This window comes from Megalopta genalis, chromosome 12 (genome assembly GCF_051020955.1).
Source record: "Megalopta genalis isolate 19385.01 chromosome 12, iyMegGena1_principal, whole genome shotgun sequence".
Classification (NCBI taxonomy): domain Eukaryota; kingdom Metazoa; phylum Arthropoda; class Insecta; order Hymenoptera; family Halictidae; genus Megalopta; species Megalopta genalis.
This window is the reverse complement of record NC_135024.1, coordinates 11003842-11020693: the sequence shown is the minus strand read 5'-3', so window position 1 is coordinate 11020693 and position 16852 is coordinate 11003842. Positions and strand designations below refer to the sequence as shown.

The 16852-nt window shown below is 34.6% G+C and overlaps 1 protein-coding gene across 7 annotated transcripts in view; it reads right to left on the bottom strand.

Annotated features, from left to right (window-relative positions):
• Window positions 1-1386: 1386 nt before the first annotated feature.
• The window catches only part of LOC117222982 (uncharacterized), a 35274-nt gene continuing 19808 nt past the window's right edge, over window positions 1387-16852 (bottom strand). For 5 of the 7 annotated variants that reach the window (XM_076525696.1, XM_076525692.1, XM_076525694.1 and 2 more), the window contains one exon: window positions 1387-16089. In XM_076525696.1, coding sequence (XP_076381811.1) covers window positions 15376-16089 — 714 coding nt within the window. In that variant the 3' untranslated portion in view covers window positions 1387-15375. The remainder of the gene's footprint in view (window positions 16090-16852) is intronic. The other 2 variants (XR_013034588.1, XR_013034587.1) reach the window with 2 other exon arrangements.

Below are 16852 nucleotides of genomic sequence, written 5' to 3'. Positions count from 1 at the left end.
GTATTTCCTGTAGACACATTAGTTTTTCTACAAATCGTAATGGAACATACGAAAATATAAATTAATTGTCAAAAATTAAATAGTCAAATGATAATATTTATATTCTGAGTACAAATGAACCCGAGTCGCGTCGTCCAAGTGTAAAATTCGTTGAGTTCCTTTGTTTGTTTTCTATAAGGAAATCGTAACAAAAATGTGAGGTTCCGTTTAAAAATATATTGATGAAATTTTGTAAAACAATGATTTTAAGAAGACAGTCATTCCACTGTTCTATGTTCTATTTGAAATAGCGTAATTTTGTCCTGGGAAGTTACTTTGCACAAGAGTAAATGGATTTATTACAATCGATTAAGAACTTGTCCCATAATGGCTTGAATTATTTTGGCATGGTTCAATATAGAAAATATCAAAATAGCGTTTTGAAACGTGTCTGAATAGAACACTAACGAAATCTACAATTAATGCCGGAAGAAACTAGTCAATCTCATTCATTACGAACTGACGGTGGATAGCGGTGTCTGCAAATAGATATAGCTCTTGTACTAATCAGGTTTGGATGTATTTAATATTATTAGTAGTATAGTACCTAGTGGTAATACCAGGGATGTAAAACACATTAGTCTCCTACACAGCGTCTACAAAAACCAATAAAATCTAAGCAAGCAAAATCTATTTCATAAAACTAAACCTGAATAGTTAAGATTTATGATATTAATTACTATTTTGAATCTCTTGTATTTTTCAGAACACAAGCTTTAATATACTCAATCCACCCATGTAAAAAATAACTTAATTCAAAGTTTAAATTAAGTTTCATCAAACAATTCCGTCATCTAATCGTGGGGGTGAAAGTAATAGTGGCATAACTCATATTTTTCTCATTGTGAGAAACAAGGAGCGTTATTGTTTATTGACATGTGTATTCTCTAATGACCAAATTTATTGTTAAGATAGTTTGTAATTAATTTACTTCATAATTTATTTCACTTGTTTTATTAACATTTAATGTGATTTACGCTCATATTTATAATTCTAACCCACTCAATTGTATTTTCTTTTGACTCCGTCATACAATTAGTAATCCACTCGAAGTTTATTACTAAAATACTCGAAGATCTTTTGAAACGGAATAACTTTTCATATGTAAACCAAATGACTCGAATTCTTTTGAGACATTAGAAATTCTAGCTTACTAATATAACACATTTTTGTAAAAATTGCATTTCGTTGGAATGGCAAACGAAATAAAAACACGATGGTTTTTTTTAATTTTGTATAACTTATAAAAAAAGAAAATGTAAAAAATATTCAAGTTTCTTATAATTATAGGTAAAAGGTCGTGAAATATTGCGACGATAATATCGAAGATGAAGGAAAGGAAACAAATTTTGGAAGACTAAATAATTGTTCTTTATTTGTTATTTTTACAATGTGGTATTACAATTAAGCATTTGTAACTACCAAGAAATGTCCCCTACAAAACAAAGTAGGCTACATTGGGGACCGTAGTAATGAGGGTGATGGTGGAGATACGAATATTGTAGTTATTATATAAAATTTCGAGTAGGTATTCTTTTGAAAAATATAATTTTCGTTACTACACACACACATTATCTTTCCACATTATCTTTTCGCAAATGCTAATAAAGCTATTAGATGTTGTGCTATATTCTGTACCTTCAAATTAATTATGAACAGATACGAAATGCCAAATCCATTCTTTCCAATGTAATCCCAAACTATTCCCAGCATTTCATTGCTTCAAGAACTTCTTATTAATATATTACGAACTAAAAAGCGACTTGTTTGCATTACCTTTCTAATTTTTATATACAATTCTCGTTTCTTATTCGTTTCGTATTTAATATGATTTTTCATTCGTCGAGAGTAATTTTCTTTCGTTTTCTTCTTCACATGTTTTCGCACTAGTACAAGTAACTACTAAAACGATTTCCATTCAATTTTAGAGCAAACTAGATAAACGAAACACAGAACAGAGAAGACACAAGAAGAATTTAAAAATACTACAGCATTAATTTCGCTATGTCAATATCGCTAAAAGAAGAAATACATTTTTACGTAATTCCTGTTTGATCTAAGAGATGGTGAAAATATTTATTTCGCATAAAGATCCGCATTATTATAAACTAATTTTATCGAAATAATTGTGCATTATAAAATAAAAGCTCAAGCAAGGCGAGAGGTTCCAAACCAATACAAATATATTTCAAATGGTAGGGATTTAAATACAGCAAATTCTTTCCAATTGTCCTTCTGCTTGTAAACAAAAAATGGACAATTTGAGAAGAGGAGATATGATTATTCGAGCCTCGCAGCTTGTTTTTTATAGTCGTAGATTGTCAACGATTATAAAAACGAACCGCGAGACTCGAATAATTATATCTCCTTTTCCCAAACTGTCCATTTTTGTTTACAAGCTGAGGAACAATTGTAGAGAATTTACTGTAACTCGGAAACCAAAGATAGTAATAAAAATGATAATAAATTGTTCACTTCAGCAAAATAATATTATTAATAATCTTTATGAAATCCATGATAGTAGGCCACCATTATGTTCAATATTTGTTGTATCTTGGCTTATCAAAACACGATGAATCCTACAAAATTGTTGTTAATTTATAGACAAAACAGCTCCTTACACTTTTTAATTGGCATCATATACAGGGTGGGTGAAAAAAATCGTGGTAGTATTGGCCAGGGGATGATTCTACATGCAGAAATAAGTCGGAAAAAGGTTAACATTTTCTTCATTTAAGACTGCGTTTTCGAGAAAGATAAGTTTAAAGATTCATCAGGTTTGTATGGCTTGTAGTATGGCGAGAAGTAGAATTGGTATGCAATGGCCAGACGCGCCACTTGATTCCTATTCCAATGGTATTATTGTTTCAGTCTATCTTTACTCGAAAACTTATTTCTGCTAGAATCATGCTCTGGCCGGTTGTACCACGATTTTTCACCCACCCTATATATTGAACGTCGACAAACGGGTGACATCAAGATGAATTTAACAACTTATTGTACCATGTTCTTTGAATGACCTTAAATATAAAAATTTTTTTAAACCACCAACGTCAGATTAACAACAGCGTTAATACAGAAAGTTATTTTATTTACATCAATTTACATATCGTCATACGGTGGATTGCGAATATTAGTATCAGTTAGAACTAATTGTCTTATTTTGTATAAACTACACAACAAATGTATTCGGTTAAAGTATTAATTCTTCGGTTGGTATCGCGTTTATACTTTTATTTTCTTGACGAATCTCGCACACGTATTCAGTTCTGTACTACAAGCTCCGTTGACAAGTCTACATGCAAGCGAATCAACGAAATTAATAAAGTATAATCACAGACTTAGGTCCGTGCGGATCTCAATATTATAGATACAAATAATATTCGTTATAAAGTATATTCTTCGAAGTGAATACGCCCGTAAAAATATACAGTACTTATCAACTGGCCGCTAATTTAATTGAGTCGCTAAAAGTTTCGAATGTACTTGACAAAACACAAAACGATTAACATACCATTTCTGTTTTTAATAAATAAATATTATCTTATTACGTCCCACATTAGGTTAAGTTATGCCTAATCAGTCGGTATAGTTCATCTGCAATCTTATCAACTGGCATGGCCAAAATTCATTAATTTGCCAACCTAGAATTTCAAAATCGATGTCAACTGATATCGAAACAGTGTCCTTTAATAACTAAAATCTTAACGGTGTATTCTGGACTTGAACCTTCGAACAATCAACTTTTCTTACATTTTGTTGAAGTATAATTATTCTAGGATTGTCTGCGTTGATTCAAGATTGGGGACCCTGTCACGGAAAAATTGACATGATTTTTGCGACAGGAATTTGCGTTACAAGTATCCAATGGTATACATTATGATAAGTGGAAATTTAAACTAAAACTGTTTTTGAGAATGGAAGAATGTTGCGAAATAATTGAAGAAAACTTGTATTTATTGTGTGGCCACATTTCCTTGAATACTTAAATATTGTGGAAAAAAGAACTTAAAAGAACGGAATAACATTCATATTAAACAGGTTCTTATTAGAAAATTCCATTGCGAGAGAGAGTTAGATTCGTTAAAATACATCAATGGGTTAAAAAGCCGTGCAGTCAAGACATTGCACAAGAGAAGACTCTTAGACATGAAAATGAAAGAAGGTGACAATTCGATTAAATTTTCCAATGCTTTTGAAAAATTAATCAACGAACTGCAAAATACTAGAGAAAATGTAAGGACGACAAATTAAACTATTTATTGTTGACTTTACCTGAAAGCTTATTGCATATAGTCGATATAGTAGATACATTGCACGGCACAGAAAAATCAGTGGAGTACATAGAATCAAAAGTGATATTAGAGTATATCAGAGACATCAAAATACAACTGCAAAGACTAAGTACAACAGAAATTATAATTCTCAATCCAAACGATTGAATGCAAGAAGATTTGGTAAGAAGTAAGCAAATAATACAAGACTTCCAGAAAATAGAATCAAATCATACAGTAGAGAGATAAGGTGTTTCAGATGCGACCAACCGAAACATGTTCAACGGTTCAGCAAAAGCAACAGAAGAAACCTAAGGAAACCTGCAGAAGAAACCTCCGAGAAACTAAAATGAAACAAACAATGATCCAAGAAAAACTGCCAGTAATTCCGAAGTATTAAGCAGAGACAAAAATTCATTCAACGTGGAAGTATTAAAAGCGGGAGTTGATACACAAGTAAGCGCAGACAGTCGGATAATAGAATCGAATGCCTATTACATAGTGGATGTTCGGATCGCATCTACCCATTGAAGGAAATTTGTATAAATTAGGGAGTAAGTGTTGACGAACCTGTGAGGATTTACGAAAACAACAATGGGGCAACAGCATCGTTGAAGAGAGGAAAGTATTCAAAAAACATCAAGCATATTGACGTTGATTACCACTTAGTTCACGACTACGACAAGAAAGGGATTGATTTCTGTAGGAAAAATTTCTACAGACGAACAAGTTGCTGAAAAATGTTTTCAACAAATTAAGGCTATTTAAAATGTTAAGTAAATGTGCTGTCATATTATAACCGATGTAAATCAGAATAGGATAGAGCAACGACAGAGCGCGCAGAGATCAGTATATTGAGTATATTCAGTATATAGAACAATGAGGAAAGAAATCAGGAAAGGCTTCTCAACGGATTGCGATTTAGAAGACCTGTTGAAACACATCGACATTTGAATAGGACGGTTGAATAGGAGAATTAGATATACGGTAATAGAGAAGTGGAAGTGGGTACATAAATTCTCGCCAATTGTCCCTCAAAATGGACAATTTGGGAATAGGAGATACGATTATTCGAGTCCTGTGCCTTGTTTTCATAGTTGTTGACAATTGGCAACTATAAAAACGAACCACGAGGCTCGAATAATCGTATCTCCTCTTCCCAAATTTTTGTATACAAGCTGAGGGACACACACACACACACACACACACACACACACACACACACACACACACACACACACACACAATTAGGAAGAATTTATTGTATTTAGTAGAGTCATTTGTCTGCTCAGTGTTTCCTTTGAATTACTCAACACCAAGAAGTAAATCAATCCAATCCTAACCCTCAACTTATACCACACCGTCAACCTCTATACTCAATCCGCAGATCCCCTCAATTCCAAAAAATTTAATCACCTAATTAAGCAAGACAATTAAACAATCAAATAATTAAACAACCACAAATAGAAACAGAGACTATAAAATGGACGAATCAGTACGCATCACGCCGGAATTGTAGGAGCATTAATAACAAAAAAAATGGAAATATGTGAGCTAACGAATACATCAGACATTATAGTATGTGTCGAAGCATAGCTCAGACCAAACAGGAAATTTTTCCTTGCAAGGTTCAAAACAGTAAGAAGGGATAAACAATTTAATCATGGATGTCAAGCAGCCATCCTCATAGCCAATAGCTGAAATTCAGGATCCTAAACAATATCGTTGAAACGAGAATAAATACTCGCGATATTTATATTTTTCATGCTTAATTGTAGCTAAATACTCGCGATATCTGCACTGCGTCTTACCGTGTCCTGTTCCACCTTGTTCGCCGTTCTTCGTTCATTCTGTATCGACAGATCTACCTAATCGTATGTGTGAAATATATAAGTTGATTCATCGAACGGGCAGATTCATATAATCACGCTGGTCTATGTCAGAATTACATCACTTTCTTGACTGAATTTTAAATAATTCATTAAATTGAAAATAAAAGATGTCGACGCCCGTTTCAAATCTTGCTTCTTCGTTTGGCAACATGGTCATCAATATAAGAAGAAATATTCCTATGATCGACCCGAAATTAGAAGGTTCCGAAAATTACGCGTCTTGAAAACTTATAACAGGGATGACCCTCGTCTGCCTTAATTTATAGGATTCTATTGAATATGAAAATACATTCTCGCTAGATCATAGAAGGAGTTACAACGTGCTTGCCGCCGTTTGCTTAAAAGTTAAGTCTGTTTATTACGAGCACTTGAAGGATCCAAAAACGGTCAAGAACAATTGAAAAGAGCATATCCTCTCCGAAATAATGGCAGACGTATGATGATAGATAAATTGAAGAGAATTAAATGGACTGCTCTCGTTGATGCTAATCAAATATAGTTGCTAGTCAAGATACAAAAACTATGGCAATTTTAATAGAATTTTTAGAAAAAAAAAACAACACAAAACTGTAAAAAGTACGAAGCACCTCTAATTACAAAGATGTAGTTATCTAAGGTTATGTCTAGACATATAAGAATGTACATAGTTAATTTTTGGTTAAGTTAGGTTAAGGTGAAATGTTATTTTTGTTATCCGAGTGTATGTAATAAGACCTCTGGGCTATATGTAGCTTAGGGTCCGTTTATAATCGTAATGCAAATAAAGATTATTATAAAAAAAAAATAAAAGAGGCATATATGCAGATACTGGTCTTTCTCGCTTGTTTTGATGAGTGCATTAATAGAAATCGAATACAATAATTTTAATAGTATGCATGACTACGTCACAAAAACTCTTTCATTGTATCAGAATTCAAGATAAATTGTTAGCCGTAACTGTATTGGCAGAACTACCACCTGAGTACATGGCCATGGTAATGGCTTTAGATAATTCGAGAACGGATAATTCATGACCGAACTCAACATAAAATCAAGGGAAGAAGTAGCCTTTGTCGCGAAACGTGAACGAACGAATCGATATAAAAAGAATGGCGTCACGCTTCTGGGAAAGCAGGGCACATCAAACCAAACTATAAGAAACCACAAAATTCAGGAGAAGGATCGAAATTTATCAAAAAATAAAACGATAAAAAATTGAGTCTATTTACTGCGATATCAGCAAAAACGACTGACGGGGGACGGTACATCTATTTAGGAGCAACCAACCATATGAGCCGAAATAAGAAATGGATGAAAAACTACATTGAAGTAACCGTGCAAAACATAACGGTTCAAAGCTTCGTGTATCGAAAATGTACCAGTGCGAAACTAAAAATATTTATTAAATATTTATTAATAACGTTTTGCATGTACCTAAATGAAGTGAAAATTTCTTGTCCGTCGTTTGCTTAGCTAAGAAAGGACTCACATTAGTATTTGATGATTCGATGCGGGTATATAAAAACAAAAAGAATGCCAAAGGCGAGGTAACTGATTTCAAGGCACGCCGTGTGGCAAAGGGCTGTTCCCAAGCGATAAGTATCGATTTCAATGGAACGCTCTCTCCTATATCTAGATATTCCACCATAAGAGCTCTAATTTCGCTGGCGGTATAATTGGACATGTCAATAGACCATTGGGTCGTTTCTACTGCATTCCACAATAGCGACCTACAAGAGGAGGTTTACATGCAGCAGCCAAAGGGATTTGTAACTGAGAAAAACAAAGCATGTCGCCTGAGCAAAACCATATATGAATTAGAACAATCCGTAAAGTGCGATATGATAAAATTAATTCGATATTATTAAAACTGGGGTTTAAAGCTTGTATTTGTACCCCTTGCGTACATTATAGGATAAGAAAAAATGTAAAATTAAAAAGCAGTTTGCATGTTGACGATATCTTAGTCGTTAGCAATAAGTATGAAGAAAAACTTTAGTTAAGGATGCAATTGAGTTTCGAATTTTCAATTAAAAATCTTGGTGATGTTAAGTAAATTTTCGGCATAAAAATTAAACGAGGAAAAAGACGTAATTAAATTACATCAAACAAGTTGTACAGAATCATTTTAAATAAATTCAATATGTCGGAAGCAAACCACTACTACAATTTCCACAAGTGAGGCAGAATATGTCGTACTTTCCGGTGACTGTAAAGAAGCCAAATTCTTAAATAACGTAAAGAAACACTGTACGCGAAGCCATTAAATCATTGACTCTAAAACTGCGATATATGAGAACAGAGAATATGATAGCCGACGTACGGTGGACACTCCCGTCTCCGAACACTTATTTTTACAATATTATTTAAATACATTATCGCCTAGCAGCGAACTTGAATGAAATTTTTCGATAATAGAATGTTTTGGTATCATGATATGAGCCGTTTATTTTGAAAGTGGCATAAGTCACTTTACCGTAATGAAAAGTGGTGATTTTTTAATGTTTATACGAAATTATTTATACTGAGAAAGATATCAGTATCCTGAGATAACAAATACAAGTAAATCTTCTCGAAAGTTAGCATCCATATTTTTAAACGTGTTTAAAAACAAAGTGACTTATGCCACTTTCAAAATAAACGGCCCATATTACAACAATAAACCTTCAGATAAGAGAGTCTCTACTGTGTTAACAAAATCCTTAAGTGTAGGGAAACATATCAAATTTGTAAAAAGAGTTACGATTAAATTGAAAGATATCGCGAATAAGAGGGTGTGTTGAAACGAGAATAAATACTCACGTTTATATTACATATGCCTAATTTTGCGTAAATACTCGCGACATCTGTACTGCGTCTTACCGTGTTCTGTTCCGCCTTGCGTGCCGTATCTAATCGCGTGTGTGAAATATACGAGTTGATTAATCTAACGGAAAGGTTCGTTTAATCACGCCACAATTATCCGGAAAATCCAACAAGCATCACAAACGAACGACCAGGAAACCGAAAGTTGTTGCGTGCAGCTGCTAAACTAACAAGAATAACCTTGACATAACCTAATGCGGACAATAGACAAATATGATATAAACATTCTAAATCACAATTTATCATCACACCGGGACATCAGAAGCAATATTTCGAACAACTCAGAAAGCATACACAAACCATCTATAGAAATAAGAGCAACAGACTATCATCTACTAGAACAGACTGGGAAAAATATAAGAATCTGATGGAGCAATACATGGAAGAAGTAATATACTTCACCACATACGGATCCGGTATATCCAAATGCGACCAATATGCAAAGAGGATGAGAATGATCATAAGGGAAGGCACCCCCAGAAAAAAAACAGTCAACTGCCAGTCGCATAGAAAACCCGTACCACGGTGGGACTAAGATTGCGATAAGACTCTAAGGATGGCCCAGGTAGTCTTGACATTCCAAAACAGCTCACATGGAGCCTCTTACATCCCTCTGAACTGCTTGAAAGGAATCCATAGAAGCAACAATTTTTCGCGCCTATCGACATGATGTGCCTATCCTGCCTCGTCACATCATATCAAGTGTTATGTGACTTCAACATGAGTCGAGTATTACAAAAATGCCCGGCCTACTGAATTTGGAATTCGATGAATACAGAAGAAAAAGTTACAATAAGAGTTAAAAAAAAAAACAAGAAATTGATGAAATTGACTGTAAAAAATTAGACGGAAGAAGGACGAGCACGAGGGTAACAACCACTGAGGTGAAGGCAAGAGGGAGGGAAGAGAGCGGCACGCTGGAAAAATACGTATCGGTGTCCAAACACGGTATAGCGGCGACATCTGACGTGGACACCGATGAAACAGAAGCGAGTCGGTAGGAGATATGGAGGGAACCCTACATGGATTGCTAGAAAAATATACAGAAGAACTGGAGAAATGGAGACAGAGGAGATGAGGCAGAGGGAAGGAATGCGTGGGGAGAAGAAAGAAGAAAGTGGATTGAAGAAAGGTAGAAGAAAAGAAGTGGAGAATCCTAACCATTTGTAGACAAAATATGTAAATCCGATATGTCTATAAAAAAAACCGAAACTAAGTGTGGCTGTGTGTGTGTCAACTACGACAATAACTTCTCAAATTGGTATGTTGGGATGATGAAGCCTGAAAATCTCGGGTACCTCCTTCACTGTTTGATTTGCTACATGACGATACCATTAAATGATAATGAGGAGCAAGTGACGAAGAAGGTGATCTTTTCCCATCCTTCAGTGAATCAAGACTGTTCTCTAGATACGAGAAAGCTAGTTAACGAATCATCGGATGATTCACATAGAGCATGATAAATATCCAAAACTGGATGAGGAAAAGAGCTATCAAAGTAGAGAATTAGGGAAAACCCCATCCCTATGCTACCAGGAAGATATCCGTGGACTAAACCAATAATAGAAGAGCAAGAAAACAAAATAAAGAAAAATGAAAGGTGCATAAGACAAAATATAGAAAGAGTACACAGAGAGGAGGAAAGAAGAAGAAAACACGAAAATGCATGGTTTCCAAGGGAAGAGAATAACTAGAAAATAGCGCATCAGAAAAGTTGAGTTATACATCTTAACAAAATGGTCACAATGAAAGAGAAAATAGAACAATAGTCGCAGCAATCGGAAGCATAACACAATCTCAAAACGCCTTGGAAAAGGCTTATGATAAATCGAAGCGAGAAAAGCTCCAAGGCTAAAACCCCATCTGAGTCATGGTATGGAAAGGAACTTGACATTAGAAATTTGTTCACTTTTGGATCAAAAGCCTTTGTCCTGATTCCTGAACAGCTACGAAAAAAATGGAAACCCAAAGCTAAGAAAGGGATTGTTTTTTTGTGGCTGGCGCGAGGCTGCCAAATTCGCTCCTCATTGGTCAGTGTGTTTTAATTAATAACACGTAAACAAAGCTACGGATTGCATTTGCGCTAAGGAAAAAGTTATTTCAAATGACCTCAGGTACCCCCATTTCCTAGAAGTAACATAATTTTCGGACACCCTGTAGAATGTTTTTCAACAAAGAGAAAGAAAAGTTGAAATTTCCAGAAATGTGATTTTGAAAATGGCATAAGCCATGAAACCAAAAAGATTCAGATGTTTCATATTACAACCATTTATATTTCAATACTATAAAAGAATTTGTGTCAAATAGCCGTCAAGTAAGCAATGGCTTGAATGTGTCACTTCCATTTTTATCTACGGCAAGTAAAAAGCACTCATCTCAAGTTTTCCGGCATTTGAAAGCCGGAATACTATACATATAGGGCTTATCATTCTCGAAATCGAAAATATTAAAATATTTGGATATTCGTAAAATGTATCCAATCTTTTCGTAGAAAAGTGTATAGAAAGTAATGGAATCCTGTATCAATGAGTGGGCATACTGGAAAATATTCAACATAGAATTCAATTTCCATCTTCATGAAGAAAATATGGAAAAGAAATACAGAATAAGTTCTTTTCGTTTAAGGCTTAGTTTTCGAGAAATTCGAGTTTGAAAATTTATTTTGCACATACGCTGTTGCAGTTATTGGCAATATACGTCGCTTCAAATGATAAATTTTTTTAAAAATCGAATCGAAAACCATTTATCACATTTCAACTACTTATGAATTGTAGAAATGAAGTTCTTTCATTGTTGTTTTTGTCATTTATTTATTACCAATTAAAAGTTGAAGAAATTCAGATGTTTAATAGATTTCGTAGGTAATTAAAATTATAAAGATTTGTTGCACAAATTGCATTGCCATACTATCATATTTCTTGGTTTGGTTTTATATTTATACGACGGCTTTGCCATTAAAATTCACTTTTCTCTACTCACAGTATTGTTAAACATTGCTGTTTGCTGTGTACGGGGTGTCCCAAAATTATGTTATTTCCGAGAAATGAGGAGTTTCTGAGACTATTTAAAGCAGCCGATTCTGCTCTCAGTTTCATAGAGTAACCCGAGTAACCCGCTCTTATGGCGGATTAATGCCAGGGATCCTAACCGCCGCCAAACCCAATTCTTAACCCGGTTACTACAGGAAGGTTACAAAAGCCGGCTCTGTGTAACCCGTAAGAGCGGCTTACAAACTATTATATAGTCTATTATTTTGTACAAATTCAAATAGCGATACACCTTCTTTCGTTAATCTCATAAACGCATCGACGAACAGAATGTTTCATTATAGATAATATTATATAACAAAACAAAAACAGATATGTAAAATGAAATTATTAAACGTATCAGTGAAGAACATAATCTGACTACTGAAGAACATAAAGCGTACTTCTTCTGCAACTGAACAAAACAAGACCGCCGACAGTAACAAAAGGAAAGAAAATCTCCCGTTAAAACAGTTGCAATCTAGAATATAACACGTTTCGGCACGCTCATGAGCGGCACATTTGTAGAATATTCCAATACAATACGATGACAACATTTATCTAATTAACACGTTCGTCGTCGCGTCACCCAGATCTGGGTGACGGGTATGCTTCCGTGGAGGCCCCGTCACCCAAATATGGGTGACGCACGGGCCTACTCGGGTTTCATCGTTGCGCTATTCCCGCTTACGTTTCGGCGCTCCAACAGTCGGATTTGGGCCCCGCGAGAAATACAGCCGAATCGCGCCGGGCGATGAACGTGTTAAAGTAAAAAAATTAGTAGATTCAACAATTCTTTTCGTATAGTTTAGTTCCATATTGCAACCGATTTCAAGAACTGCCGTTCTTACGGGTTACGCAGAGCGGAGACCGGTTATGTGCTACTATATTTACTTATCTAATAACCGGTTCTTGTAACCTTCTTGTAGTAACCAGGTTACAGAATGCATTATGTTACCCGCTCTTTACGAGTTAACCCGCTCTTTAGACAATTTGGGAGACGTTCTGCCGCGGTTTACTGTGGGGGTTACTATAATCTGCCTTGGTTAACCGGGTTACGGTTAGGGTTAAGCGCCGGTTAGGACCCCTGATTTAAAGTAACTTTTTCCTTAGCGCAAATGCAATCCGCTGCTTTGTTTACGATTTATTAACGGAAAACACTGATCAATGAGAGGCGAGCTCGGCTGATGAGCGAAACTGTGTTTCGACTCTGAATTGCGTTAATTAGTTATTAGAATTGCGTTAATCTGAATTAGTTAAGAATTATAATGTCCACCCGGTAGATGCGCTACGCCGCTGTTCGCGGCTCCCTGCGCATGAATCGCTACACCACTCTTTGCGTAGCCTTTTTTTGTGAATGCGCTGAGGACACCCTACATTGCAGGCAAATAGTCGCACTGCTAGTAAGAGCGTACAGCAAATTCTCCCACATTGTCCATGTTAAAGGTATGCTCACATTGTCTCTGTACTATTCCTACGCCTATATGCCTTATTCCTACGCTTATGCTAAGGTTCGTCAGAGTCAATGAAGCGTACAATGCGGCACGCGACGCGGCTCCTTTGACTAGAATTCCCAGAATAACAACTCATAATATTATACAATAACATAAGTTTCATAATTTTAATATTTTAAAACTGAATTTTTTTTAATATATTGTTGATACAGTTGTCTGATTAAAATGAGACCAAATATAATATAATTTGGACAGATATTTCTGATTAAAATAAAATCAAACACGATATAATTTCAATTACGTATATTACAAATTAAAATAACACAAAATGAACTTAGAAATACAATATGAAGCTCGCACTAGACAACGTGTGTCTTAACCGACGATTTAGATAAGAGAGACGAATCGACTCTTGTTCTCGGAGGATCACTCCTCTTCAACCATTCCCACCATTGCATAGATATGGTCTAAAGCATGTCGAGTTTGGTCTCATTTTAATTGGAATAATCTCACTAATATGTTAAAAAAATTTTCATGTATAAAAGATAAGAAATAAAAAAGTTAAGGCATTATTCTTATTCTAGCATTAATGTATACCAATATGCTGGCCTCTGGCTGATAAAAGTTTGCCAACTACCCCGATTTTTGTTCTCTCTCTCTCTCTCTCTCTCTCTCTCTCTCTCTCTCTCTCTCTCACGAGATGTCGGCAACTATAAAGGCGATCCGTGAAGTTGCCCATTTTCGATTCCAAGATGAAGGACAATATGGGAGAATTTACTATTTAGGAGCAAAGCAAATTTTCAAATTCGTTGTTTTCGAAAACTAAACTCCGAACAAAAAAATACTATTCTGCATTTTTTTTCATAAGAAATCACTTGCTCGAACATAAATTAAAAAGAAAAATTTAAAAGAAAATCCTATTAATTCATTAGCACTTATAGTATAAATCATAATTAACGAATAATACAACTAATATAGAACGAACTAATTGGTAGTGTTTTTTGTGAAACATTACTATATTTAGTGCCGGTATAATATTTACAATATCGTGTTTTTAAATATTATGAAAACCAACTGTCCAGACAATTTTAAGTACTACATGCCAATCAATGGAACTCAAACATATATCTGCTGGGCGGATTTCTTAAACAATAACTTTAGTTTTGGTCAAATCTTTGGAATTTTGACTTAAAAACACTGCTACAGTAACTTTATTATTGTATACAATGATTAACTACTTCTCAAGAAACAAAAGTGACGTGTTTATCAAATGTATTAATACTCTTAGAGGACCAACAAGTTCTTACTTTAATTTTACTTTTTGTTTGGTACTTAACTTAAGTTATAAGATATTAATAAACAAGCTATTACAGTTGGTGTCTTGAATTTATTTTACTATTTCAAAAAAGAAATAAAGATGTTTCTATTCTAATGTGTTTGAATAAAGAGTGAATATTTTGTCAGCAACAGACATTTATAAAGAAATATAACAGTTGCTGTAATCAATAATAATCTCATGTCAAATATTGCTGCCAGTATCCAGTACATATTTGACTTGCGGATGAGAAAACGTCAATCTATGTTAGCAACAAAGCTGATTCTGTTTCTCTTAAAACATACAATACCCTAATCAATTCAATAATTAAATGCTAAACTATAATGCATTACCATTTTCATACGGAGCTATCTATGAAATATAGTTCAATAACTCTAAGAATGTATAATATATGCCAGTAATAAGGATATTGTAGAAAAAAGAAACTGAATGTGATTATAGTCAATATTGGTATAATGAACATCAGAAACATACGTAAACGACAAACCGGTCTGACGTAACACTTGAATTTTACTTTGTATCATTTACCTTTACCTTGGAATTCATACATTCGTAAAATGCTTGCAAAAGATCTTTCTCGCTCAGTTTTGAGGCAACAGCTCTGAAAATTTTCAGCAAACCTTCATCGGATTTACTACATTCGGCTATGCACTCAGCTGCAGATTGGTCGGACCACAATTTATAAAAAACGTTCTTAGTGACATCGGAGGATTGAGACTCCAATGCCTTTGCTATATCACTGGAGCTGTTGTTCTGTAAAGCTATATCCAAAACCAGACGTGATGGAATGAGTTCATCGTTTGCCACTGTGTGACTAATAATTACATCTATCGGCATTCTCTTCAACATAGCATCCAAACTGGACAATTCTGTCATAGGTTTCCTTATTCCTTCCTGCTCTTCTTCTTTCAGTTTCTTCGACAACATCTCTGCGAGCTCAGAAGACGCACACTTTTGGCAAACGGCTTCTTTCACTTCATCGAAATCGAGAATATTCATGCAATCGCTGGTTTTTATCTTTTGTCGATAGGCATTCAATAGTTTAACAAAAAATTGTTTCTCAGCAGCAAAGATGTCAGGAAGCCGTAGTAAGACTTTATTAAGCCCACAGGCGCGACAAGCGTATTTTAAGGTTGTTTCATTGCTGTTTGGTCTGTTCTCTGTAGCAAGCATTCTTATGGTTTCTGTTTCCAAATCCATCTGTGGTACATGCCTCATCTTATTCTAGAAAAATAAAAGAAATTATTTATGAAATTAGAACTTACAATAAACTGAATGTACTTAATTCTACACATGGATGCAGGATCATGAATGTCGGGGAATAACTCAACACTAGAGTACACACTTAGTCTCTGAGACCGATAAAAACGTTATTTTTGAATTTTGTTTAGTATTACTAAATTATGATTCTACAATGTACATGCCATACGAGTATACTTCCAATATCCTCTACCATTGATTGCTTTAACACTAAACCTATTAAGCACCAAAGCAGCTGATATGTCCTGCCTTGTAAAAATGATGAGACTGAATTTATCAGTACAGTACCGATCAAACTTGATATTAATTTCTATCAGTAGACAAGAGCATTTATCAGACAAAAACAAATAATTATTGTATAAATGTCTAGCATAGTTCGAAACCATAGTGGTCCTCCACATTTTATGGGACGATACACGTCCACGTCCGTCAATTAAAAGTTATTTTTCAAGGTTCATATATTACTTCTTATGTAAGTAAATGATTTTATTCTTTTCTTATAACTATCTCTGATCTAGTAAAAATAATTTAAAACCATGTTTTGATGATTTTTTGTGTGCATTAAATGCAATATAATCTAATATATTCCCATGTGTCTATCCTGCAGTACCGGCCAAATTAGGATCGACCAATATTTTCCTTATTTGTAAGTACAATCTACTGCTATTTCAAAGGGTATTAGTATTAGTTACTAATCTATTGGTATTATTTACAGGATAGTTCTCCA